This window comes from Gambusia affinis, linkage group LG11 (assembly GCF_019740435.1).
Source record: "Gambusia affinis linkage group LG11, SWU_Gaff_1.0, whole genome shotgun sequence".
Taxonomy (NCBI): Eukaryota; Metazoa; Chordata; class Actinopteri; order Cyprinodontiformes; family Poeciliidae; genus Gambusia; species Gambusia affinis.
The window spans coordinates 18025982-18049983 of NC_057878.1; the positions used below are offsets into that span (position 1 = coordinate 18025982).

At 40.0% G+C, this 24002-nt stretch overlaps 1 protein-coding gene across 3 annotated transcripts in view; it reads right to left on the reverse strand.

The window, feature by feature from the left end:
• The window catches only part of myo10l3 (myosin X, like 3), a 67689-nt gene that overhangs the window by 15105 nt on the left and 28582 nt on the right, over positions 1-24002 (reverse strand). For 2 of the 3 annotated variants that reach the window (XM_044132689.1, XM_044132688.1), the window contains exons 3-22: positions 23708-23872; positions 22700-22887; positions 22449-22583; positions 21051-21175; positions 20934-20947; positions 20734-20818; positions 20468-20574; positions 20091-20220; positions 18328-18446; positions 16022-16168; positions 15115-15215; positions 14767-14833; positions 14168-14260; positions 12997-13065; positions 10625-10707; positions 10415-10523; positions 7802-7882; positions 6015-6139; positions 5268-5382; positions 2282-2388 (exon numbers count right to left, since the gene is read on the reverse strand). In XM_044132689.1, coding sequence (XP_043988624.1) covers positions 2282-2388; positions 5268-5382; positions 6015-6139; positions 7802-7882; positions 10415-10523; positions 10625-10707; positions 12997-13065; positions 14168-14260; positions 14767-14833; positions 15115-15215; positions 16022-16168; positions 18328-18446; positions 20091-20220; positions 20468-20574; positions 20734-20818; positions 20934-20947; positions 21051-21175; positions 22449-22583; positions 22700-22887; positions 23708-23872 — 2165 coding nt within the window. The remainder of the gene's footprint in view (positions 1-2281; positions 2389-5267; positions 5383-6014; positions 6140-7801; positions 7883-10414; positions 10524-10624; positions 10708-12996; positions 13066-14167; positions 14261-14766; positions 14834-15114; positions 15216-16021; positions 16169-18327; positions 18447-20090; positions 20221-20467; positions 20575-20733; positions 20819-20933; positions 20948-21050; positions 21176-22448; positions 22584-22699; positions 22888-23707; positions 23873-24002) is intronic. The other variant, XM_044132690.1, reaches the window with a different exon arrangement.

Here is a 24002-nt window from a genome sequence, read left to right on the forward strand (position 1 = left end):
GATTAAATGCCTAAGGGGCGTCTGCATATGCAGATGTTTAACAAGCATTGTGAATAGAAGAGAGTTGGGCTATGCAATTAGTCAAGTTTTGGTTAGATTCTTTTCAGTTTCTGCTCGAGAAGCATTAGAAATTCCCTTTGATTTTCACCATGTTAAAATCCATTATAAAATTCTAAGGACTAGAGCAATTTGTAAATATGTTGATATGAGCTAAAGAAATCTGAGAGTTCGTGGAAGAACTAAGAGGCTTTACAGCATTTAAGCTGTCATCACATTTTTCCTCTTTTACCATGGAGGTTAACATACTGAAAAATGCAAGTTCTCTGGGTATACAAAAAGTGCAAAAAGTCTTTTATGATATATCAAGTCTATAAAATATACATGTCACTTCTGCTGTGCCTCCATTCTGTATAGTGCATGAATACTGGTAGGTGAATAAATTCACATTGCTGTATAGTGTTAGGTTATAGGTTACAGTACTTCTTTCTCCAAAGTGATCAGATAACAAATCAGAAAGTAGGTCAGGTTGTCAGTTGCATCTATTTTTACCAGTGAAAACTACATATCTTTTAAAAAGATACCCAGGCATCAGTTGAAAGCAAGCCAGTTATGTATCCATTTATAATGTCTTCCACTGCTTATACTTATCTTTATATTGTTTGTCTGTTGGCTAGTTATTTCTTGTCTAAATGTTTTCTTTTGTTGATGTTTATTATTATTATTATTATTATTATTATTATTATTATTATTATTATTATTATTATTATTTTAATATAACTATATGTATTTGATGTATTTAGTTTAATTTTCCTTGCTTGTCTTGGACAGAGGATGTAATTTAGCTATTGTGCTAATTCCTAGATGGCGATCCTGCCATAAATTGTGGTGATGCTGATTAATGGGCACCATCCTGATAAACAATAATAATTCCAATACTCCAGAGCTGCACGAAATGAAGAAAACATATAATTGTGATACTATTGCTGAATTAATATTGAAAAGTTGATATTAATCATCATACTCCCACAATTTCCTGGTTGCTTCCTTTGTTCGCATTATCAGAAAGTCTCATCACTCTGGTTGAGCTTTAGCATCTCAGCCCCTGAAAAATACATCCATCCTGGGGAACAAGACCAAAAACAGTCCATCCAACAAGCCAATTATTTCATTCACATGCAGACTTTTCATAACAGGAACTAGAAATATTATAGGGTACCAAATATTTCATCCAAACACATATTGGATAGATGATTATTGTGATGTGATTGTGCATTTATGCAGAAGTTTGGTCCTTTTATCCATTCTTTGACAAATAGCTCAGAAAAGTTGAATGGAGACCAGGAGTGTATTTTCAATTCTTCTCCCAGATTCTCGTTTGGATTTGAGTCTAGACTTTGACTGGGTCACTCTACCACAGCAAGAATTAAGCTGTTCCACTGTAGAAGTTTCTCTGTATTTTTTATTGCTCTGCTGACAGTCCCAAGCCTTTTCCAGCCTCTATCAGGTTTACTTCCAGGATTTCCATCTTCCCATCAACTCTCACCAGCCTCTGTGAGCAAAAGCATCCCGACAGCATGATATTGCCACCACCAAGCCAGGACATTATGCATGTTGTGATCAGGATGAGTTGCAGTGTTATGAATACTTTCGCAGGGCAATGTTTCTAGGTAACAACTTTATTTTTATTATTATCAACAAAACATTTAGCTCCAGGATGCATTTTAGCAAGTATGATTATGTGATTATTCTAAATAAGAAGCATGTCAAATCAATTTCTCTCTTTTTGCTCCCTGGGACAGTAAAGCTAAACATGTTTTACTCCATTGTATAAAATTAAGTGCTTTAGCTGTGGTTTATGCTAATATTATAAAGAACACCAACAACCATGTTACGTCACCAGGCTCTTAAAGCTCCATTCCCTCTAACTTTATAATTTAATTGTAACTAAAAAGATACCAAATGAAGGCTCTAGAGAGAGAAAAAAACCCCAGATGTTCTACAACAATGACTGACTGTCCAGTCCAGCAATGCTCAGCAAGACCCTGTATGCCACATAGCACGCATGTACATACAGGGAAGAGATAACTCTGCCAAAGCCATGTAAAAGCACCTAATCCCCCCTCCACCTCCCCCATGTGTACACACACACACACACACGCCTACACACGCACACACACACCTACACACACACTAACACATACGCTGCATACCTCCACCACAAAACAAACACTGACAACTGCCGCTGCCACTCAGCAATTCAACCCCCCGTCCAATCACTCACCTTGCCACATAGCTGAGGATGTGGGCGCGGATCACCATGCCAGCCCTGCGCCGCACCTCTTCCCTCTCCTTCTCCAGCCTCTGCTCCAGCGCCTCCTTCAAGAACACCTGCAGGACGGGCAGCGCCACGGCCGACGTGGGGGTGACAGAGAGGCAGGATGGGGGGCGGGAGGGATAACAAAGAGGATGGGTTAGTTCCTACTCTTGATAAGCTTGTAAATAATTTTTAAAAAAGGGATGGGGGCCCACAGAGATGTGAAGGGCCCTTGTTTTCTGTTGGTCTCTGCAGGAGGAAGCTGTGGTGCAGCTGTAGCTACCATGCAAGCTGGTCTTCCTGACCGCAGAGCAGAACAGGCAGGAAAACTGACTGACAGACTACAGCGTTTCTGCTGCTGCAGAGTCTCATTGTGTTCGGGGCGTCCTTCCTGAGCTTTCCTCTTCTGCTGCTACCGCTGCCTTGGTTGCTAGACTGACGTATGCAGGCAGAGAGGCATAGCAAACGGGGAGGAGAAAGGCAGGGAGAGGGAGGGAAGAAAGGATATGAGGGGGAGGGATGGTGGCTGCTGTCCAGAGAGAAAGCCACACCTCTCCTTGGTCTCATGAGGGAAGGAGAAAGAGTTTGAGTTAACCCTTCCCTCACTCCTGGAAACTTTTTTTTTCAACATTTTCACTTTTGGTGTAAGAGATTGGAAACCCTGTAACTTTGTCTGAGCTAAAACAGAGGTTATGTAGCCACTTTTTTCCCCAGAAGAAGAGTTTCGGGTGGAGACATTCAAGTGTTTGTGTGTTTGTTTCCCAGATGTTCCGCTTATCAAAGGACCCCACAGCTGCAGCTCTGCCCAACTCTGTGAAAGTCTGTGAGCGGAGGATGCTTCCCCTTCGTCCACATCCTTCCCCCATCTGTAAAACAAACGGCTCTCAAACACATGCGCCAGCCAGCAAATATCAACCCTGGTCTCCTAATTCGGGGCATACAGCTTCCCCCTGGACACAATCAGTGCGTACATAATTACACACAGCTGGTTCCACCAGAAGGAAACATAGACCCTGAGCCTCGTTCCCACAAGCCACACAACATTACCCAGAAACCAGGAATAACATACTGCCACCAGAAACACGAACTCATGAGCTGCGCAACGTTGTGTCATACAGTGACTTGTGAAGGTATTGAGCTCGCTTGAGCCCTTTCACATTTTTTACAAGAAACTTCAATGTATTGCAGTGAGACATAAAATGTAAGGAAGATATATATAGTTTTAAGCCTTTTTCTCAGTCAAAGTCTTGTAGTTGAAATTACTAAACCTTCTGCAGTAGGTCTGACTGTGTCTATCATTCCCCGACTCAAAGATTACGCTCCGCCCCAGTTTCAAGGCTTTTGCAGCCTCTAACAGGTTTATCATTATTTAGCTCAATCTGACTTATCAGGTGTTTCTGTGAAGTATTAGTTGTCCAATTTACAGTTATGTAGTACTTGGTGTAAGTCTGTGACAAGTGTCTGCAACCTTCACAACCTGAAGACCCATTTTTACTCCCAGTCCTGTCAAATAAAACATAATGAGAGCCAGAAATGTCACAAGACTTGTTAAAAAAGCTGAGTTTGTTATATTTAAATTTAGAAACCACAGCTGCCTGGTTCTTAACTTTTAGCCGAAGTTATTAAGAGTCATCTTGGAAGATCCAAAGATTGCCAAAGTTTGCAGACCCCTGGTTTATGACAATACATCCTAATAAAACACAGTGAAGGTTGTGTTTGGAATGAGTGAGTTCAAGTAGTATGAATACCTTAGCGAGGCAATGTTAGCTTAGGGTCCAGCCACCTCCTCTGGGTGAGTGTGTGGGATTTAATTTACACTGGCATCTGCACATTAGCGGTCATGCACCAGTTATGTATTCATAGCGAGCCGTACATATGGCTCGCATCATTTTTCATGTCTCACCATGTGTTTTGGCCTGCCATGTGTGCAGGCTGACACTGTTCACAGCGTGCTAGCCAAATGGGATATTATAAGAAAAGTGTCCAAAAGGGAAACGGCAAATCTGAAAAGTCTCTGCCACGCAGGAACCACAACTGAGGGCAGGAAGGAACTGGGGGTCAGATGCGGGTTTAGCTGATTTCAAAAGAACTCCATAAAAGCTGTTTTCTTCATAACTTCTCTTGGCTTCTTGCAGCCTGATTGAAAGAGTTAGTTAAAAGTCAATCTTTCTTTGAAATAAAGAGTCGAATAAGCTTCAGATTGCCTTTGTTCTAAAACTCTTCAAAAACAAGGAAATGAAGCATGTCGTGACTGTAAGTCTGCCTCGATATTACTCACACGGACAGTTGTTTGTTTAATGCACAGCTTGGTGAGTGTGTCAAGGGGAAAACACCGCAACTCCTACAGGATTGTCTCGTGATTACAGTAAGTCCTTGTCTGAGTTGCAGTTACCGATTCAGGATTTTTCTTTTAGGAGGAGGAAGTTGTCACCAAGACAAATCTTTGGGACATGAGTCAGAGCGACCGCGGTGCCCATTAACAGTTTAGGAGTGACAGAAGGCTCAGCTTGGTCTCAAAGGTTTGCAGATTTTCTGAAACATTCTTGATTTTTCTTTTTTTGGCAAAACGCGGCTTGTTTATGCACCTGGTGTATAAAAAAGCTCTCTAACAAGGTGTTTGTCAAGTGAGTTGCTAACCAAATAGTATTCTGTGGCCTTCTGTGGTCTTAAAGAAAAACATGAAGTGACTTTCTAACATCTCCCTGAGCCTATCCTCTTAAACTTTCCCATCCATATTTGAGAAACCAAAAACCTAGAAAGTTTATATTTTCTTTCTTGGCTAAAGAGAAAATAATTTGAAACATTGAGTTGTGGTGTTGTTCGTGGTTAGTAGAAGTACCCAAGGCAGGAATCTACTACAAGTCACTCCAAATTGAAAAAAAAAAAAAAAAAAAAAAAAGTAAAACCAACAAGTCACGGCATGTTTTTATAAGTGTGTGTATGGGAGCTGCACCTTTGTCTTCCCCAGCTGCCACTCTTTCTTGGTGTTATCATGAAGGGTGAGTACCTCCAAACAGCAAGACTTCGCTTCCGCCGAGAGGGTTTTGTTTTGGTGGATCATTTTGTACCTGTGAAAACACAAAGTCATGAAGAAAATATTTTTGATTGCCTTTATTTCAAAATAAAATCTATCTCCTTTTTGAATAGTATAACTATACAATAAGATCAAAGTTAGTAAAAATAATGACAAAGTGAGACAATATAGTAAAAATTAGATAAATTTTAAACAAAATTTGAAGGAAACTTTTTAGGGTTAAACAGAAGTCATTCTTTCAAAAAAAAAAAAAAAGATGCCTTACATTTATGATCTCAATTAAATTACAGCCTTACCGCAAGCATAATGCAAAAATAATTGTTCTGTCTTTGATAGCTAGATACATTTTTATACTATGGTGTCTAAATTGTATTGAAAGAACAATTTCAACTACAATAATTGTTGGCAGCCTCAGTAAAAGCACTTTCTATCAGCCACAGGCCAACATCATCACAGATTCTTCAGCTGGTATAAAGTACAAATACTGTTTTATCTCAAACCAACCTGACAAGTTTGTTTTTAACAACAACAACAAAAAAAGGGTTGCAGTTAAAGTAACAGAAGCGTTTAGCAAATCTTATACATTTACATTTGTGTTATTTGCTTCATTTCTATAAGCAAATATAGCTGCACAGTCTGAGTGGAGCTAACTTCTGGTTTTCCTACCTGCTGAGAAAGTCTTTAAATGTTCTGCGGACGGGGAAGCCAGCCTTTCGAATCTTTACAGTTTCCAGCATCCCAGAATATCGCAGCTGGTTCAACACGACATCCGGGTCGAACTGATTAGCCTTCTGCCAGTGACAAACAAGCAAGAAAAATTACTTTTGTATTCATGTCCAGTGATAGAAGCAGCAATAACTCTGTTTTATGATGCCGTTTTAATAGAAAAGTGGTGAAGAGCAAATGCACAGCTGGCGTTTAAGCATGCAGACATGCCATCTTTTAAATATAACCTTCATCTCTGAGTGCAGCTAAAGAAAGTTATAGCACAGCCAAACACTGCAGGCAACACCCACGCAAACAACCTCTCTGGTGAGTCAAGCTTAACTTGAACTAGAAAGTAAATGACCACAGAGAGCTCTATCATTTAACATTAACAGTCGGGTTACTGAAAGGAAACACAAACACCATCAAATGGGAAACCTGAGCTCTGTTAGGAAAGACCTTGGCAGCCTGGGGGGCCCTTTTTCTTCCTGGAATCCTCAACAGCGTTGTTACCAATAATCCTCAGCCCTGCTTATCGCTGAGGATCTGTCATATCTGCTGCCTCCCTTTGGAGGCCGGCAGATCATTTGGGTCCACATGAAGGCCTTTTGTCACACAAAGGGCCCACACAGGATCATAGCAATTCTTCTACATGTCAGTCTAATTACAGACCAACACTTGTTAGCATGGAAATTTTCATCGTAACCCATTTAATCCCACCGGCAACAATTGTTGCCAGACATTTTTTCTAACTTCTGGAAGCTCTAGAACAATTGTTTGAATCTTTATGTATCTAAAATATTTCTGAACACTCTTGCAACTATTATTTGTTATAATAGGTTATGCAAGTCATGATTTTTCTTATTTTGTTATATGTACAAATAGGCCATATTTATAGATATAAATATGGCTATGCCGTTTCCCACCGGCAACAATTGCTGTAGAGTATAAAGTCTACATTTTCACTAACATAACCAACATAAAATGTAATAATTCATAAATATGTGTTAGGGAGGTCCAAGGATTGAAATGCATGCACTTTTTTGCAGGAAATGGGATTAAACGAGTTAAGTTCTTCATTGTCGCCCTTTGATTTCATAACTTTTCTGCGGAGGATTGAGGGAGCTGAAAGAAGAACGTCACGTTGATTTGAAAGCATGAAAAACGAGCTGGTGCGACATTTTTTTTCCAGCATGTAAATCACACAAATGTGCACTTTCCATTTGCGGGACTACATAAATTTGCATGCTTATCATTCTGTCGCAGGGCAGGATCAACAAATTAACTGCCTGCTTCATCCTGACCACCCAGAGCAAGATAAAGCAACAATGACAAGGAGGTGTGTTTCAGAGAGCAGAGAGGTGGACACTGAAAAAGGATGAGATGAAACAGAAAGAGAACATGCAGAAAGATATGCAGGCCAATCAGCAGAACCATCAACTACAGCCGTCACCTCTGACTTCTGGGTAAAAAGATATAGTGGGAGAAATGTGTATTTGCATCAAAGAAGAGGTCGTATGTTAGTATCGAATATCTACAGCTAAACCGTAACGCTACTTTTGAGTGAGAAAGTCTTATTTGTGGTTGGAGCCGTCAGAGCACAGAGGCTGAAGCACAAATATGAGCTCTGGGTGCAGGGGGAGCTATGAATAGCACCAAGGAGGTTTAACTTCACATGCGACCTTGACAAGACCTGGCAGAGAGTCAAACTTTTTTTTTTCCTGTCCAATGAAATTTGCATGACTTACCTTGTCCATGTTTGGTTTGATGCAGCGCACAAAAAAAGGATTAGAGGCACTCAATGTGGCCATCAGGGAATGGAGAGAGTCCTGAAAGACATCAGTGCAAAGACAGTAAAGAACAAAACATCTTTTCTAATATAACTTGTACTATGAGGTCAATAAAAATAAAAATAAAAAAAACTCAGGGTACAGCTGAAACTTTTCATCTTTTTCTACATTCTACACACAATTACAGTTACAAATCAACTGGGAATTATTAAACTGTTTTACCAATGTATTCAAATTAAAAGTACAGTAAAATCTTAAATGTACTGGCTTCATGCAAGTCAGTTTTAAAAGAGCTTCTCGAAAACCAGTATATGTATCCCTCAAAGTCTCAGTCTTCTGTTTCCTTGTTCCTGCTATTTTAATGTGAAGGATATAGAAATCTGAGTATATGCAAGAAATAAAAAGATAAAAGCATGTTTATTTCATTTATGTATATCTAAATTTACTTTTTTTATGAGAGACAAATGGACAAATACACACTCTGAGGAGCCTTGAACCACCCAGACTTTTCTCAGTACGGCAGACACTGGGTCTCCAGCAGCTGAGTGTGACTGGCCCCTTGTTGGCCCCTCTCTGCCCAACCATCAACCTTAATCCCTTGGATTTTTGGACCTGTATGCCAGGGCGACCTGCCAAATCCTCGCTTGCTCGCTGTAGTTAGGACGTGTTTAAACGGAGTCCTCTGTAGCATCCCCTCCTCCACACATCAACAGCTTACAGCTCCAGTTTTCCCTCCAATTCATCATCCATCATCCTCAGTTGATACTAAACAGATACCTTTCTCCTCCCCCTCTGTGTGTTTTACTTCTCCTTATTGTACAATAATAAAGAAAAGATGTATCCATCAGAGTTTTTTTGCCCATGTTAAGTCTTGACATGCCAGTAAAAATTTTACAATTTTGCTGTAAAAGCCCTAAATTAGAGAATTAAAAACATGTTTTATGAAACAGCATTTGCCTCCTTTTTCATATCCATCAACTAAGTTTTACAAAAAGCTTTTTTTTTTTTTTTTTCCCCCCACCAGGGGGTCTTTTTGTGGGCTCTAGTGTCACTTATACAGCAGTGGGCTGACAGGAAGGGGGGAAGGACATGCGGCAAATGTTGTCGGGTCCGGGAATCGAACCCGCGATGGCTGCGTCGAAGACTGAGGGCCTCCAAACGTGGGGCACGCGAACCTCTACGCCACCGGAGCATGCCCCACAAAAAGCTTTTTTGAAAGGATAATTTTCTCCTTTTGCCGAATAAACTATACACAACAACATCTGGAAAAGTAATTTCAAGGAAACATTGCCAAAATGGGTACTTATTTTTGAAAAACTAATCATTCAAAAGTAAAAAAAAAAAAGAAGAAGCAAACTCTACAGAAGTATGAAATGGTTGTGGAGTAAAATGTAGCAGCTAGAATAAACTGAAATGCTCACATAGTATTTACAACTTTGTTTTAAATTTCTTATTTGGGCATGCTATGACTTTGTGTTTAAACACCCCAGTGGAAGTAACTTTGAGTCTTTTTCACTCAGCAACAACTTCCACATCAAAGATTGTTGTGGTTAGGGTGTTCTGGTCAAGTCGAGTCGAGTCGAGTTTACTCGTCAGCGACAAGGCAGTTCAAAGTGCTTTACCTCATAAAAACATTATACAGTCATCAATGATGAAACAAGCAATAACCTTTACATTTTGTCATTTTTGATGATGGCATTTTGCCAAATGCCATTATTAAAATAGTCCAGCAAATACACATCAAATATGTTGCTCAGTTTTCCAGTTACTGCAGACCAAAGGCCACTCTAAACGTGGATTTTCAGCCTTGATTTTGGCTGTTTTTCAGTTTTTTGGAAGTTTGTTCCAGATTTGTGGTGCATAGAAGCTAAATGCTGTTTTTCCAAATTTGCTTCTGGTTCTCGGGATGCAGAGCAGAGCAGACCAGAACCAGAAGACCATAGTGGTTTGGAAGGTTGATTCAATAACAACAGTTCTTTAAAGTCTTCTCTGTGAGCTACAAGCAGCCAGAGCAACGACTTTATAACAGGGGTGATGTGCTTTATCCTCATAGTTTTAGTGAAAACACGAACAGCAACGTTTTATTCAGCTGCAGATGTCTGATTTTTTAGGCAGACCTGTGAGGACACTGTTGCAGTATTCAATGCAACTAAAGATAAATGTTTGGATGAGTTTCTCTCGATCTTTCTGCGACAATAGTCCTTTATTGCCGAAAATATTCTTCTAGTAGGATATAGAAGACTGACTTTGTAACTGTCTTTGTGTGATTCTGAAGCTTCAGGTCTGAGCCCATCACTACATGTGGATTTCAGACCTGGTCACTAGTTTCTAGCTGTAATTACTGAAGGTGAGTGCTGACTCTGGATCCTTCCTGTTTGGGTCCAAAATTATAATTTAAGTTTTGCTCCTGTTCAGTGGATCTCTGATTAGGTCCAATCAAAACGAACATGAATTAGTCCCAGTCAGCACCCAAATTCTGGGTGCATCACTACAACATGTTTCTTGTCAATGTGCTGAGAAAATAACACAGCTATGAAAAAAGGAAAACCAATAGTTATCGAGCTGTCTCACCCTGAACTGAGAGCTGACGGTGGGTTTCCGACGAGCTGTCCCCATCTTCAGAGTCTCGTCTCCACTTCTGCTGCCAACTCGTTCAAAGAGGTCATAGATGAAGTCGAGCCTGAAGAAGCAGCAGAAGACGACCGGCGGTAAAAGAAACTCGTTCAGGGCTGCTGATTGCATTGCATCCAGTGTACAGGATACAAATGAGGACGTGCTCACCTGCTGTCTTTGAGGATGAACAAAATGTCATCTCTGAAGGTGTCCCTATTCTTCTCCAAGATCCCCCGCACATCATAAAGCACCTTCACAATGAAACAACAAAAGATGGTAGGAATAGTGATGGAAGCAACTTGAAAATATAATAATGATAATAAATTTGCAATTGAGAAACGCCAGATTTGTCCTGGTTCAGACAAATTTTGCAACAGAAAATTATAAAGTCAGTAACCAAGCTGAATATACAAAAAACCATAAAGCTTTTAAAATGATAATAATAAACCTACTTGGCATCACAATGTGGAGGGAGCTTGTGTAGAGTTTGGATAACGTTCAGGGCAACTCTCACACACTTTGTGATGGCAACTGCTGTCATGCAGAATTACCTTTTCTGACCAATAACTAAAGCACTGAGAGGTTAGAGTTTTTCTACTGTCCTCATAAAAATGCATGAAATACATTTGTTTTTTAGAAGAGGATTCACATCAGTCTAGCATGCAAATACAAATGGTTTGACTAGTGATTCACCTCAAGGCCTAACGGAGTGCTGTGCAACTTGCCACGGTTTGAGTCATTTTAATTTTCATCAAGACGTTTCTACACTCACCTTTCTCCACACCAACACACTTGCTATGAGCTCTCTAGATACTCTGTTTGTCTACTGAAAATAAAGGTGCAAGTCTCATATTATATTCAAAAAATGTGGGTTATTTGCATATAATACATGCCTCATTTCTCTTCATGTTAGTTTTCTTTGGGGGGAGGGAAGCGGATTTGCAAGCCTGGAGGGTCTAACAGATCCAAACATGACGAAACGCGTACACATAAATCACAGAGGCACTAATTTATTTCATATACACTGCTGTTTGAAAGAAAAACACTAATAGATTTATGTTTCGTGTCGGTTTCAATATGTTCTCTGGCACAAAATCTGAATTTTACTATAAAACCAGTTCACTGGAAGTAAAGCACAATTTAGTGAAATAACCATGGCTGCAGTAACTACTGAATCCTTTACAAAAATACATTTGCATGTTTATCTGAAGAAAAGTATTTTCAAAGATGAAGTTTTGTTGTTTTTATTAAAGCATTAACACTGCTTGTACTCAAAATGTATTCAAATTCTCCCACATTGCAACCACAAACTTTAATATATTTTGTGGGATGTTTTTTTCACTTGCTCAACAGGAATTATAAAAACTATACTGGAGTGTGAACTGGTATAAGTCTCTACCAGTTTTGCATATAGAGAAACTGCAACTTTTACTCACTCAAAAGATCAGTGGAATTGCCTGGAGAGCATCTCTGAAAAGAAGTTCATGGTTAGACTTTGACTGGACCATCTTATGACATTTAATGTGTTAAGATGTTAAGATACTGTTGCTTTGGCTGCATGTTTAAAGCACTGCTGTCCTGGTGAAAGATCAACCTAAACATTATTCTCTTGCAACATTTAATATGTTTTTTTCCAGGTTTGCGTATTTGCCTATTTCTTTTCATCTCTGCTTCAATTCTAACCTTCTTACAGTTTCATTTTGTGGATGATCTGTTCTGGGTGATGTGCAGGTGTTAGTTATCTGGCAAACAAAACGTTTTGCATGTTGGTCAATGAAGGTGCTCTGATCTTATCTGACCAGAACACCTTCATACATGTGTTTGTTGAGCCTCTGCAATAGAGGTCAACTGAAAACAAGACATCATATTGTTTAGTTTTAATGCTTTGCTTTTTTATTTTTGCCATAAAAGCCAGATATGTGGAGTTATAGTCAATAATTATCGTTTAATACATCTGGTGCATATATGTGGATCTCTTAAGCTCCTCCATTGACTCAACTTTTTAGAAATTTTTACAGCTAATTGGTTTCCCTGGATGGTATTTAAGGCCATCAGAAATAAGTTGCTTGAATTCAGATGCACACCAAACGTTTCACGTGTAATTTTTCTAACGATGACACAACTAAGCCTGCCCATGCCTGGCTTCTGGTCGTTTTGCGCTGAAGACATGCTGTCTGAGCCGGGAATCATAAAATCATTCTTTAAAAAGCACAATCCTATCTAATCTCTGCATCTGCTCCCTTTTGTTCCTGATCATTCTCCTTTTACTCCTCCTTTCTTCACTTTCACCAGGCGCATTGCCTGTTTTAATGCCAGCTCAAGAAGAAGATGATGACAGTGAAAGTTTTTATCCTGAATCAGGAAAAAAAAAAAAAAAGAGAGCGGAGGAGGAGTGAGACATTGACATCCTGGAGAAGATTTTGGCAAAGAAACCCGCTCTGTTCATCCAGCAATTACCTCACTTCCACTAAACGTTGAATCCACAAAGAAAAAGACAGTGATGTGAGTCTTTGTGTGTTGGTGCAAGAGTCGTTAATCACCTCTCCTGCATAGTGCTTGATGCCAAACTGGTGGTCAGTCACTCTGGGCTTCACATAGTACGGGTTTGTCTGGGAAGAAAAGACAGGAAGACCGCAGATTTCTTTTATCCATTAAGTCCATGTCTGTCTAACAAGCTGATTAGGAGAGACAGAACTGTGGGTTCTCCAAGAGTTCAGCAGACATTTTAATGACCCAGAGGGATGCAGCCAACACAACTGTTTCACTGTGTTTTCTATTAACTATTTTTTTTATCATCTTTTCCCATCATAGCTTGATTTCTCAAATGTCAGTTTTTGTTCTCTTATACAATGTTCATTTTTTTTAGGTTTTGGATTTCTTTAAGTTTACAGTGGTTAAATATGGGCTGGGTGATTTAAAGAGCTGATCAGAAGTTTACATACACTCCTCTAAATATTCTTATTGCCACTCTTATAAAACAGGTCCAGTCTTTTTTCTTCTCTGATCATAAAACCTATCCAGCCACAATTATCTCAGGTCCTTGTTGATGCCTATAAAGTGTGACAACAAACTAAAAACATGGGTTATTGTGTGAACATATAATAAATTCAAAGTTGTTCACAAAATTCTTGATTTTAAAAAATGGCTTAAGCTGTATGTTGTGTAATTACTCTACCCTGAAAATGACATTTTAAAATGAATCATTAAAGTCCCAAGATAAATTAAGTTTGTCCCTTTTATGTGTGTGTTTAAACCTCCGACCAGGATTGTATCATACAATAATCTCACATTTTAAATGTTTTTCTCCTTGAGTGAGAGGAAATTTAAAAAAGTCTAACAAAATTAAGACACAACACAGGGCTGAGACCTCAGGGAGAGCTCAATTGGTCCTTACAGTTCTTTCCATTTAGTCACAAAAATGTTCTGAGAAAGGCCTTTTCTCTCCCTGCACACAAAGCTCATCAGAGCGGGAGAATGGCTGATCAGATTTCAGCATTGTTGTACGTAAAAGCGTGTAGGGAGGGGTCTGCACAAGGTGCAACAAAGACTTTTCAGCTCAGCAGGCGATTCACTGGCCAGGATGGAGGTTTAACCCCTTCAGGACGCCAAATGAACTCCCTTCAGCTTCCGTGGACAGAACCAGGTGGATCGTTTTACTCTTCAGTTGTTTGAGTTCAGAGATAAACTCTGATCTTAGCTGCGTGGACTTACAGCATGTCGGCTGTGCAGTTTCTCCAGAAGGGTGTAGTCCGTGCCTTTGGGGAAGCGGCTCTCCTCGTTGATAAGAGCCAACATGCCCAGTTTCTAAAGCAGACACAGACATAAGAAAGGCAGTCATGATCAAACTAGTTGTAATCCTAGCATCTGGCAACTGACATCATAGCAAAACCAGAAGCAAACTGTTCTTTTTCTTCTCCAAAGGTCTGATTTATATTTTCATATGCACAAAATTGCACTAATACCACAGAAATAATATAAATGAAGCAACACAAATCTGAGGAATGCACAGAAATAAAATAGCCACATTGTTCCCAGCCTTTGCAAACACTCAGTTTCAGCATAATTTCTATCTCTGCTGGTAAAATAACAATTGTTGTCGTGTTTTACATCAACCCTACCTCCAACCACCGACTGGTGTGTATTACTGCAAAAACAACATGCAAACTGAGACTCCGTAATGATAGACTGGGAGAGGGGAGTCAGTGTGTGTAAGATCAGAGTGGCGTCTGGGTCGGCCCGCACCGCCATGGCGGGCGGTTAGCGGTTGGTCCCCACGGTGACTGTGCTTTCTCACGTTCAAACTGCTTTACCTTCTCTATGAGATCCAGACACTCGGCATTATCCATCCAGTCTATGGCTTCCCACTGGATCCCCTCCCTGTCAGAAAACACACACACACACACACCATGTATATACACACAAATACAAAAGCAAAAGAACAGAAAGGCTGTGTTATCCAGCATCACATGTGGTGAAATGAGCCATGTCCAGGCTGCTGGTCTTTTATACTAGAAAACAACTGGGCTGAGGAAGAAACTGAGTCTGTTCCAAAAGCCTGGTCGATCACCCTGACGACACCCACCTTCAGTTTAACCAACGGCTCTGTCTCGCTCTTGTTTTATGTTCAAATGATGTGTATCTGTGCGCTGTGTTTTGACCTGTTGTACTCCAGCTGCTCCAGCGAGAAGATGTGCTTGTTGAAATATTCCTGGAGTTTCTCGTTGGCGTAGTTGATGTTAAACTGCTCGAATCGGTTCACCTGCCGGTCAGAAGAATCATATTTAAAGCATATCAGGTCAGATTCAAAATAAACGTAAAGATTACAATCAAAACCTTTATGTATTTTATTGTGATTTTATGTTGAAAGACCAACTGCAGGCATGAAAGGGAGAGGAAGAAGTACAACACAAAATTTCAAATGTGTATTTGTATTCAACCCTCTGAAGTTAAAAGATTAAAATCTGTGTCCATTCTTATCTACAAAACCACTTCAGTGTTTCTTAACATTGCTTTTCAAGTCTTGCCACAAATACACTCTGGTCAAACATCTGACAGTTCACCCCAACGTGGACCTTGACTGAGCCAAATATTGATTTCTGAACTCTTCCTGAGTTAAAACAGTATTGTTCTTTATAATCGGATATGAACTTGTTTGAGGTCTGAAAGCGCCGCATCGTTTTTGTTATTTTAATTTCATTTTCTGCAATAACCTAAATTTTTGCTTGGACTTTCAGAGACATGTTGTCAGTAGTTCATAGAATGAAAAGAAAAATAATCTTAATTTTATTGGCAATTTTACGATATCTGACCACTTTCACATGTTTGACTTCTTGGAAATTGGAAACAGAATTTCTTATGATGTTCTTTCAAAAATGGCTTTTCTAATGTTACTCTTCCATGAAGGTGCAATTTCAGGAGTTCGGAGCTAATAGTTATTTTGTTGTTTAAGCTAACCCTTCATCAGGCTTCTCCAAAACCTTCTTTCTGACCTGTCTGGTCTTCGTTCAGCTGTTTGTTCATCAATGTTCTGTAACAAACCTCCAGGGACTTCACAAATCAGCTCACCTCAAAGTTCTCAAAACCAAAGATGTCTAGGATGCCGATGGATTTGAAGTTGTCTTTCCCTTTGATCTTCTGATTGATCCTCATTATGATCCAGGAGAAACACTGAGAATAAAGAGCCATGGCGACAGAGTCCCGCGAGTCCACCGCCTGTAGATGATAACACAAAGCGATAACAGATACAATGAAAGCCACACAATGCATTCTTCGCAGGAACGAGAAGACTTTGTAGACAGCGTCGCAAAACAAGATGAAAATCAGCGCAGACAAGATGTTTAATTAGTTCTGTCAGATGGTGGTGGAGTAGATTAAAACAGTGATTTGTTAAACTGATGATGTGTGAGGCCTCTGTGCTGTGGCCGTAGAGCAAACAGAGGTTTGGAGACAAAGGAGCGTTGTGGCAGCGTTTGTTTGATGTCTGTTGTCACAACAGAGACTGTTTATTGCCTACATATCTAAGAAGTGACACGCAGTAGGTATATTCTACTATTCAAAAAATAACTAAGATATTCAGAGAAATTCATTAGTAAGCTTTAATGATTTCCTTCAGTTCTTTTTGACCTCTTATCTAACAGAAGTTAAACTCCTTCACAACTTTAACCCTTTAACACTGAACCTTTTGCCTCCGAACAAAGGTTTGAGCCCTTCACAGAGTAGCTGGATTTGAACTGAGATTAAATTACACCATGAAAGCAGGACTTTCCTAATCATGAGTCAGCTAAAGATAAATGGCTTTGGTGAGTTTTATTTAGGAGAAGCAGAGAAATGAGGGCTGAATACAAAATGCAAGCAACATTTTTCAAGTTTATTTTTGCAGCGGAATCTGAAAGCCACATATAGTTTTCCTTCCATTTCACATTTGTACACTACTTCACATTCAAATTTCACCTAGATTCCAAATAAAATACATTGTAGTCATGATGTTGCAAAATATGAAAAAGTAACAGGGGTAGAAATGCTCTTTGCACCCTAAAACAACACAAGAACTTGGTAGCGCACCTGCAAGCAATTCTCCCAAAAAGTTTTCATATTTTCCAGACCAGGCCTCTACCATTTCTGTTTTCTTTTTCCTAACCACAATATGAACTGTATGAGAATATTCTAAAATAAAATAAAAAATAAAAAAAAAACACAAAAAGCTGATGAAAACAAAGCAACCCCTAAATTAGATTAATCCCAACAGTCCAAAATCTGATTATCCTCAGGTTCATTGAACCTCTCAGTCAAACTCCATCCATGCACAAACAAAAAGCTTGACCTTCCCACTTATACTTCCTGCACAGGTATTGTGCTGGAACTGAAAGTAAAAACAAAACAGTGGTGTGTGTACTGTACATGGAACGACAATGCCCCAATGACAATGCCTTCTGAGTAATCCATCAGGCTTCTTGCTGCTTATGGGTATAGAGAGAGCCCTGGTGGCTCCAGGATCTCCGTCACAGGGGTGAGAAGAATGGCTGCTTGTGCATGATGGTAGGGACTGAAGAAGAGGGGGGGGGAGTGACCTCTGACCGTTGTGAGAAGAAGCCCTTCTTGTAAAACCCCAGGACAAGAATAATGAGGTCTTTTAGGAGACAAGTAGCTTCAAAGGCCAGGCACAACGAGCACAACGGCCAGCAGCAGGGCGACACTACCAGCTCTTTGTCTGCTCATGAAAAGCTGTCTTGTGGCTTTCGTGTCCCTGTGATAATAGCAAAGGTCTGTGCTGCATATTTACTGACATTTATGAGTGTGAGTAGGCCGAGGACGCTCAACTCTGGCCAAAATAAAAAAAATAAAAAAAAACAAAAAACGTGGGCAGTATCATGGGCCAAAATGTTCTTTTGGCATACGGTGAAAGGGATATCACTCGCAATTGATGACTCGAGACACGTTTGCATTAATTACAGGCGACAGTGTGGAAATTCAAAGCGTCAGAAAGACGTGGGTAAATTATGGTGCCAGCTTTTCAGTGCCTGGTTGCACTGCCTCCAGAGGAGAGGACTCTCACTTCACCCCTCCTCAGCTTTTTGGGTCTATTGTGCTTTTGACTGAGATCACTATCACGATGGCTTTATTGTGCCGGGAATCTGGCAGACAAAAAGCAGGAAATGGCTGAGAGTCACGCAAGGGATCTGGAGAGGCATGTGGTGCAGAGGGCAGCAGACTAAGACTCGGTGTGCTACTGTTTGAGTGTCGGGAGTGAGCAGATGGACGACAAATACGCAGATTAACTACCATCCCATCCTGAAAGCAGACACCCAACAAGACAATGATGAAGTCAACCTTAAAGGGACGTTTAACGGATGGCGGGTTTTCCACGTCGTTACCTGCTCCACTGTTAGAGGGGAGCAGATCTCCTCTCCTCTCAGAATCATGGAGCGTTGGGTCAACACCTCTGACAGCTGGAAGGAGTCCAGACCGAGCAGCTCGCTGACATTACTGACCACTGAAACACACACAGATGTACATTGCGTTGAATGTATAAGTAGTGCAGAACACAGGTGGTTCACACACATTGGTGTTAAACAACAGATATGGATCACGATCCCACACTGTTCAGAGGAAACTCTACTCTGCAGCCAGGGCACCACTGCAGTTTACAGGTTCCTCATAAAAGAGGTCAGACGTAGCGAACAAAGCAGCCTTGAGATCGTGTTACAGCCTGTTCAGGGCTTTGTCTGCCTGTGCAAAGTCAATCAAACTCAGGGGAAGACTGGTTCAGCGGTTCAACATTACTATAGGTTTCCTAAACACAATCCTGTATTTAGGAAAAGTATGACATTTCTTGCCTGTATTTCCACAGACTTGTTTTTTAGATTTAAATTTCGAAAAATATATTATTTATCATTTTGGAATGTCTCAATGTAGTACCTGTGTTCCTGTCAAGGCTTTTTAATTGAGCATCAGTCTAAAGTCAACTCCTGCTACCTGCAGTTTATGTTACCTCCATTATCAGTGCTAGCTCCACATATATGATCTTTTTTATAAGGCAATCACAACATATGTTTTTGTGTACCGCTTGCAAAACTTGACAGGTAGGAATACACTCAGCTTATTAGACAAGACAGTTCACTGTACTGGGTTCAGTTCAACTAAATAAGATGCGATTTTTGCAATATTTGTGGTATAACTAAGAATTGTAGCTTTTTTAAAAATTATCTAGAAAGTGCACAATACAGTGTTTTCAAGCCAATATGCTGAAGTTCCTATGCTTGTCTAATTCTGTGGCAGCCCTGTAATGCCCAGAAAGTATCTTAGCAGTTTTCACATATTGAAAAAAATAATATGTGTTGAGTCAGACACATGTTTAGAAATAGTTATGCACATTTTAAGTGATTTATTATCAAAATATTAGCCTTTTGTAACATGCCTGGGCAGAATCGTAAGGCTATCCTGAACTTTCTAATATAACAAAATATCTGTCATTGTCAAAACAAACATGTAGTGAATTAAAGCTACTGAGTTTTCAAACACAGTTTATATATTGCTGCCTATTTCTCTTGCCTGGATTTTGCCAGACCACGCGGTTCAAAGTCTATATTAACTTTACTGCAAATAGTTTCAAATTAGTCATTTGTATCAACAAACTCGTATCTTAAATGACTCTGATCAGTATCAGACAAAAAGAATGATCAGCATTTTATCTATAAGTATTTTTGGTTTGGAGTAACTATCAGAACATAACAGCTTTACAGAAGTACTATCAAAGGGCTAGATGCTTAACTTTTATAACAAAGCCTATTATTTCTCTTTTTTCAAGAAAAGAAATCACCTAAAAATAAACCGATGATCAAAATAAGATTATTAAGTCATTCTGACCACAACACCTTGCAGTGTGGATGTTGCTACTGCAGGAAGAATGTTCAAAATTAATTTTAGTGTCTGTGAAATGCTAAAAAATAAGTCGAAGGAGGATACACAGAGATTTAAGAAGATATTTAAATGGAAAGAGGAGACATATATGTTAACTCAGAGTTATACTTCTGTAGGTTCAATATATGACACCTTTTAATTTTTATAATAATATAATGATCCATGTAACAGTGTAGTAAATGTGTTTATATATTGCTGCCTCTGTGGTATTCTCCACCTCCGTTTGAAGTGATCTGAGCTCCGCCGGCAGTCATGAATTCAATGTTTCCCATCTGGAGGACAGCAGACAGCAACCTGAACACGTCTCTGATCTCCTCCTCACTGAATTCCATCACCTTTAGAGCCTCCTGTAAAACAATACATCATGTTACAGTTCAGATTCTTCAGACACAGCACCGCTGTCAAAACATCTGCTAAACTTGTCATTTCCTCAGAAGAATTATAGCACTTAATTTTGGCTGTGTTTAGAAATACTGATGAATAATCGCCTGTGGAAGTGCTTGCAGGTTTTCTTGCATGTTAGCATTTCTATTTAACAGCAAGGTACATGGCGTCCCCTGGGGGTGGAATAAAGAACTGCAGTGAACATCTCACCATCACACTGTTAAAGAGCTGCTTGTCATCCAGACTGCTGTCCTGAACACATCCTGCTTGGCTCAGGTAGTGATATGACTCTGGACCTTCAGACAAAAGATACATGTCTGCAACACAAGTGTGCAAACACAACATGTATATAAAATAAAAAATTAGCTTTAAAACCTTTCCAAGACTTTTTAAAAATGTAAAGTACAATTAGAGTTGTTCAGTCTTCAGTATAGATGTTGTTGTCTAGATGTGACTTCAGTTCAGGAGGAACCTACCTCTGTGGTCTCTGTCTGCTCCTGCCAGTAGGGCGTAGAATATGTGGTAATTTCTCTCGCCTGGATTTTGTCGGACCACGCGGTTCTAATAAAGAAAAGATGACAAGGATGCAGGTTCATTTGTTTCAGTTATTCTAATTAATGCTTGTGAAGTAAAAAAACGGTGTGTGCCTAAATACTTTTACACACTGAAACCTCACCTTTTCAAGTAAATCTGGTGGTTGGAAGTCAAGGGGAATAAAATCGAATAGATCTATCAAGATTTGAATAAATAGAGAAAACTTTTCAGAATGTACTAGCCCTGTTTTCAAGGATACAATCAATGATGCATCCTCCCTGAATGTTCCCGTTCTGTGAAAAGTGGAGTTGTATGAACTTCCCGAAGCGACTGGAGTTGTTGTTGTAAACGGTCTTTGCATTTCCAAAGGCTTCCATGATGGGGCTGCAGACAGAAAAACACAAAATAATGCAGATTAAACATTGCTGTGCATTTTCACTAACTGGATGGACTCCTCAGGAACGAAGACTTTCACTAGACGTAGTTGGCGATATGGATCTAAATCTAGTTTCAACGTAGCTTTATGATGAAGTCATTCAATCCATTTATCTGTAATATCAAGAACATGTATTTTATCCAAGTGTCACCTGTCAATGTGAACCTGGGCAAAACATTTAAACCCCAAGTTGCCTCCTAATCTGTGTGTAAAGGTGTGAGTTAGTAAATATGAATAGGTGAATGTGGAATTAGTGTAAATATCTTTTACTAAAAAAACAGTAATTTTATTATTCAAAGGGTTTGTCTTGACTCATGTTTAGTATTTAATGATTCAAATTGGAGTCAGGATTCTAACATTATAAAAAAACTGGACTGAGCCACAGTATTTTAAAACACGTCAATCATCTTAGAAGTAATTGCTTAATAATTGTGATGAGATCCCTCTCCAAGGATGAGGAATCAAAACATGCTCGTAGTGGCATCATATTTACAAACCTCTTAAGGCTGAATTAAATACAACAAAAGTAGATTTATAAAAAAATCAAAAATTTTTTTTTTTTATGACAAGGAATCAGATGGACTAAAGATATTGGCAGATGAAGCTACACAAAGAATTATTTTTTTAAAAGATAGGATTACAAAAGTAGGCTGCACAGTGGCGCAGTTGGTAGAGCTGTTGCCTTGCAGCAAGAAGGTCCTGGGTTCGATTCCCGGCCTGGGGTCTTTCTGCATGGAGTTTGCATGTTCTCCCTGTGCATGGTGGGTTCTCTCCGGGTTCTCCGGTTTCCTCCCACAGTCCAAAAACACGACTGTCAGGTTATGGGTTTCTCTAAATTCTCCCTAGGTGTGAGTGTGTGTGTGAATGGTTGTGTGTCCTGTCTGTTTTCTGTGTTGCCCTGCGACAGACTGGTGACCTGTCCAGGGTGAACCCCGCCTCTCGCCCGGGACGCAGCTGGAGATAGGCACCAGCAACCCTCCCGATCCCATTAGGGAAAAAGGGTGTAAGAAAATGGATGGATGGATTACAAAAGTAACTATTTGTAACTTTTTGCTATAACTTTACAGTCACAAAACTGCAAGCAACTTGAAATGCATTGCTGCAAGGTTCATTCTAATCACTAATTGCTTTGAAGACTCTTGTGTTCTGGTCTAAAGGATGAATCTGGCCTTATCAGTTCAAAGATTTCACGTTGGGGGTGGAGGGCTGTTTCTTCAGTACCTGCTCTGGACGAGTGCCTGCTCCACCCGGGTGGTCCGCTCCGACAGAGGACTACCAGACGAGTTCTGACTCATCACTGAGAGGAACTTCAACAGCAGCTTGGTGCTCTCTGTTTTCCCAGCACCGCTCTCTCCGCTGAAGATAAGCGGACAGAACATGTTTTTGACTCATAATTTTTATCATCACACACATAGCCTTGATGGGAAGCCCTCCAGATGAGTTGCTTATTTCACAGGGCAGTCCTCACTCACCTGATGAGAACACACTGACTGTCATGTCTTTTCCACAGGCAGCGGTAACACTCGTTAGCCACAGCAAAGATGTGAGGAGGCAGCTCCCCCATCTGGTGCTTGCTGTACAAGTCGACCGCAGTGGAGTCGTACAAACCTGCTATCTGTTGGTAAGGATTTACTGCTGCCAAAATTGAACCTATGTTGGTCTACAGGAAGGTGAAAGGAGAAAGCAGAAAGAAATTAATTACTGAATTAGAACAGAATACTTATAGTGTAAGAGAAACTGCTCAGCATTTGGAAATCATGCAGATCCCAATACTTGGTGAGCAGTTGTGCTTTAGTGCCATTAACTTGCTCCATTAGATCTGCAGATAAAACTTCCTCTGATACAACTTCCAAAGTCAGGGAGACTTTTCAGCTACCCATTGTGGCCTAGTTTGTTAGGCTGCTAATATTTTAGGATCCACTGGTCCTGCTCTTCTAATGCGCTTTGGGGAAAGTGCCTCTTCAAAGTGTGTTTCTGGGTCATCATGCCACAATGCTGACATTCTGCAGGACATACGGGATAGACGCTCCGAGATGAGATTAGAAGATAGGATTTCCAAACAACAAAAATGAAAATACACCATGTGATTATTTTTAATAAACTCTGCAGGGTTTCTGCAGAACCTCAGAGTTTGGCTGTAAAATCAGTCCTGACATTTAGAGCAGATAAGACAAACAAACAAGGAATTCAATTATAAATATCCCAATGACATAATTTTATTCCAGAGTTTTTATATAACTACTTTGAGCTACAAGCCTGATCAAAGCTGAAGAGCAAAAATCTGAAAAATTGTGATTTATGTCCATTAAGCGAGTTTGTGCAGTAACTTTCCATCGGTGCAATTCACTTTTTCATGTTGAATCAATTTACAAAGTTAGATGGCCTCCTTCTTCTACCAGCGCATTTTGTCCCGACTCGAGTCTACTCATATATGTCTTCCCTCCTGATGTAAAAACACAAGAGGGCTGGTTGAAACTCACATAGATGTTGTCTTTCTGGTAGCGCAGGAAGAGGTTGTGCATGATGGCAGCTTCATGCAGCTCTGCTAGTGTGGACATGTCCTCGACTCCATTGATGCTGCTGGGGTGCATTGGGTACAGCGTGTCTCTGTTCAGCTCCTCTCTCTGTAGACAGATCACCTGCATCTGCACATAAGCAAAAATGCATTTAGCTTTAGAAAAACAAGAAACTGCTCCATATTGACAATCCTTCTTGTTCAAACCATTGCAGCTCCTAAAGTTGGCATTTCATGTTTGTCATCCCCGGTGTTAATCT